General features: G+C 43.6%; 1 protein-coding gene across 1 annotated transcript; it reads left to right on the top strand.

The window, feature by feature from the left end:
• Positions 1 to 1912: 1912 nt before the first annotated feature.
• Positions 1913 to 2857, top strand: OR9A4 (olfactory receptor family 9 subfamily A member 4; the record flags this gene model as incomplete). Its single annotated transcript, XM_079786020.1, has 1 exon — positions 1913 to 2857. The coding sequence occupies one exon, from the start codon at positions 1913 to 1915 to the stop codon at positions 2855 to 2857; it is 945 nt and encodes a 314-aa protein (XP_079642146.1).
• Positions 2858 to 3518: the final 661 nt, after the last annotated feature.

Genomic DNA, 3518 nt, shown 5'->3' with positions numbered 1-3518 from the left:
GGCAAGTCCCCTTCTCTGGAGGTGAGTGTCTTTCTAGGGTTTCTCTCTGTGAAAGTCAGAGTAGAAGAGGCTCAGGATGGGCAATTCTGGGCTTTGTTATTGTTCAGCACAAGGACACCTGGAGTGTGAGGCATGGACTAAAGGAGCTGCAGAGTGGGTGACTGTATATCAGGTTCCTTCTCCACAGCAGAGAGCAGACTCTGCTCTTCTCAGTGCTGCTAATCAACACAGCTCTCTGCCACCACTCAGTACCCTGCTCTCTCACTCCTCCCTATTGCTTTTATGTCTGCTTTTATGTCTGTCATTTTGAAGGGATCTCCAGGCAGAGACCACAGATTGACCAGACAATGCCTTAGTGAGGAGTGAAAAGAGCATCCTATCTTATAACAGGAGAGAAAGCAGGTCAGGATGAATACTCTTTGTTTATCCATTGACTTGTTTGTGATTCACTCATTGATTTATTTATTGAATAAACATGAAAAGAGTGCATACTCTGTTCTTGGCACTGGAGATGTGACAGTGAATAGGAAAGACAAAGAAACTCCCTTAAAGTACTTCAATTTCAGCTGTTGACGAGAGCCAATAAGCAGAAAATGCAGCCTCATGAGAGGTACAGTATGAGTAAGTGCATGTGCTGCTTTAGAGAGGATGCCTGGGGAAGTGCCCATGGACTGGAGACATTCGATCAGTGACCTGCGTGTGGTAAGGAAAGGAGCCCAGAGATGCCAAGATCAATGTGATCCATTTGGTGTTTTTTGACACTTTACCTTATTTGTAGGACTTTGATGAAAATGGATGAGCAGATATGTTCTCTGGAGACTTTTCCAAGCTTCTCTGTGGGACTCAGACCATGCCTGATTGGTGATCAGGACAGGCTGCCCGGGACAGGAAGCCTGTCTCCTTGCCAAAACTAGAGATTTAAGACCAGGTGAAGTCAGAGGATGTTGCTTCTAAACTCTAGCTACTTTCTTGTCTCCTGCTTCCAGGATGGAGGGCATGCTGGACAGATGGGAGTTGGGGATCAAAGTCCAACCCTCCTCTGCACACCTCTGGACCCCAAATCCCTCTGTCATCTGGTGGCAAGAGGTATTATAATCTCAGCTAGAAGTCACCAACTGGGAGCTGGTGACGCTCTTCCTACTTGGAGGAGGCACATTCACTGAAGTGAGAGGTGAAGGATGGCTTTTTACCATAAGAATAAGGAGAAAGAAGTGAATAATCCATTCTAGGGAGTCAGCTCCCCAGAAGTCAGGGCAAGACTCAATACTTTGTCTCAAAATAATTGTTATGACAATGACCTGAGTAGAAACCACCTCCCTGCCAGCAACCCTACTAACAGGCAGAAATGATGATAAAGAAGAGTGCAGTGAAAACATTAGGTGAACAGAAGGCAAATGGAGCCTACATTTAAAGGAAACACAGGAAAGAAGTAATCAAGTCCGATGGGATTGGCTAGGAAGACTTCCTTGTAACTGCTGAGATGCAGCAGTTTAGCAGGGCATGGACATAACAGGTACAGAAGGGTGGCTTGGGGCATTCAGGATGGATGGGATGGTGGTAAAAATGAGCGTCTTATGCTCAGGGAACTAGACCGGTGGAAGGTTAGAGCAGAGTTGGAGGTAGGATGTTTAGTGAATTGAGGGACAGGGTGCATATTGGGGTGGGTGGGTTTTTATGCCTGGGATATGGTATTGGTGACTATTGTTCATCTTCTTGGACATATACATCTGTCTTCATATATTATATGTTTCTCATAAAACATTTAGCATCAATCTTATACAGAGAATAGTAGGAGATGAGCCCACTTGATCATGATGTGGAGACTAAGAGCAGAAGAGATGTTTTCTGAATTCTTTTGAAATTGTGAATGTATTTTCTCTAGATTTCACAAAGAGCAACAGCACAGGACTAAATGTTGAAGAATTACTCTAGCAACATTGACTTCTATCTCCTTGGTTTCTATGGTTCCAAAGAACAACACAATATCCTCTTTGCTGTCTTCCTCTTCCTCTATTCGGTGACATTAATGGGAAACATAGTCATCATTGTGACTGTCTATGTTGATAAACGTCTGCAGTCCCCCATGTATTTTTTCCTTGGCCACCTCTCTATCCTAGAGATCCTGATCACATCCGTTGCTGTCCCCTTGATGCTCTGGGGCTTGTTGCTCCCTGGAATGCAGGCTATATCTTTGACTGCCTGTGGTGCACAACTATACTTGTACCTTTCTTTGGGCACATCGGAGTTGGTATTACTGGGAGTGATGGCTGTGGACCGTTATGTGGCTGTCTGTAACCCTTTGAGATACAACATCATTATGAACAGCCACACCTGCATCTGGGTGGTAATTATGTCATGGGTGTTTGGGTTCCTTTTTCAAATCTGGCCAGTGTATGCCACATTTCAGCTTACCTTCTGCAAATCAAATGTGTTAGACCATTTTTATTGTGACCGAGGGCAGCTGCTCAAACTATCCTGTGATGACAGCCTTTTCACAGAGCTTATTCTTTTTTTAATGGCTGTCTTCATTATTGTTGGTTCTTTGATCCCTACAATTGTCTCCTACACTTACATCATCTCCACCATCCTCAAGATCCCTTCAGCCTCTGGCCGGAGGAAAGCCTTCTCTACATGTGCCTCCCACTTCACCGTTGTTGTGATCGGCTATGGCACCTGTTTGTTCCTCTACGTGAAACCCAAGCAAACGCAGGCAGCTGAGTACAACAGGGTAGCATCAGTGATGGTTTTAGTAGTGACTCCTTTTCTGAACCCATTTATCTTCACCCTCCGGAATGACAAATTCATAGAGGCCTTTCGAGATGTCATGAAACGTTGCTGTCAACTCCTCAAGGGTTAGTTCTGTCCTAAAGACAATCATGGACTCATCATCATGGAACCGAGTAATCTGAAAGCCCTAATTCAAATCTGAAATGATCCTTTTCATCACCAAATAGTCTGTAATCTACAAGGGAATTTTAAGAAACTGGAAGTGTTCCATTTTGTAACTGGGTGGTTCCTGTATGTGAGTTCACTTTATTAACTTTTAAGTGCAATGGATACATTTATCTATACTTCTGTAGTTATATGTCTTACAATATAAATTTGACAAATGTAAGTATACAAAATGTGTGTGATTTTTTTTTTAGAACAATCAAATCTTTGACTGGAAAAAGCAAGGAAAAGGAAACTTCATTTTCTGTCAGCTGACCTAAATGTTTGATTCTAAGTGCTGGGATCATCTTCCCCTAGATTGTCCTATGATTTCATGATCTCACTGCCTAAAGGTCCCTCTGTTACTTCTCTGCATGACCCCAAGTCCAGCCTCAGGCTTCAACCATTTCTTGAGGTTTCTTCCCCAAGGTCCAACAGTGACAGTACCTCCCTGTAGATTTTCTTGACTGGCAATAGTGAGAGTGAACTCACTCCACAGCCCTGACCTCTTACTAACCTCAGAGCTGATGATCATACAGACACTTCTTCAGGGTGTGGAGGGAAGGTCTTGAAAGAGACATTTTCTT

This window comes from Cnephaeus nilssonii (genome assembly GCF_951640355.1).
Source record: "Cnephaeus nilssonii genome assembly, chromosome: 12".
NCBI classification, from domain to species: domain Eukaryota; kingdom Metazoa; phylum Chordata; class Mammalia; order Chiroptera; family Vespertilionidae; genus Cnephaeus; species Cnephaeus nilssonii.
This window is presented reverse-complemented; position numbering and strand designations above follow the sequence as displayed.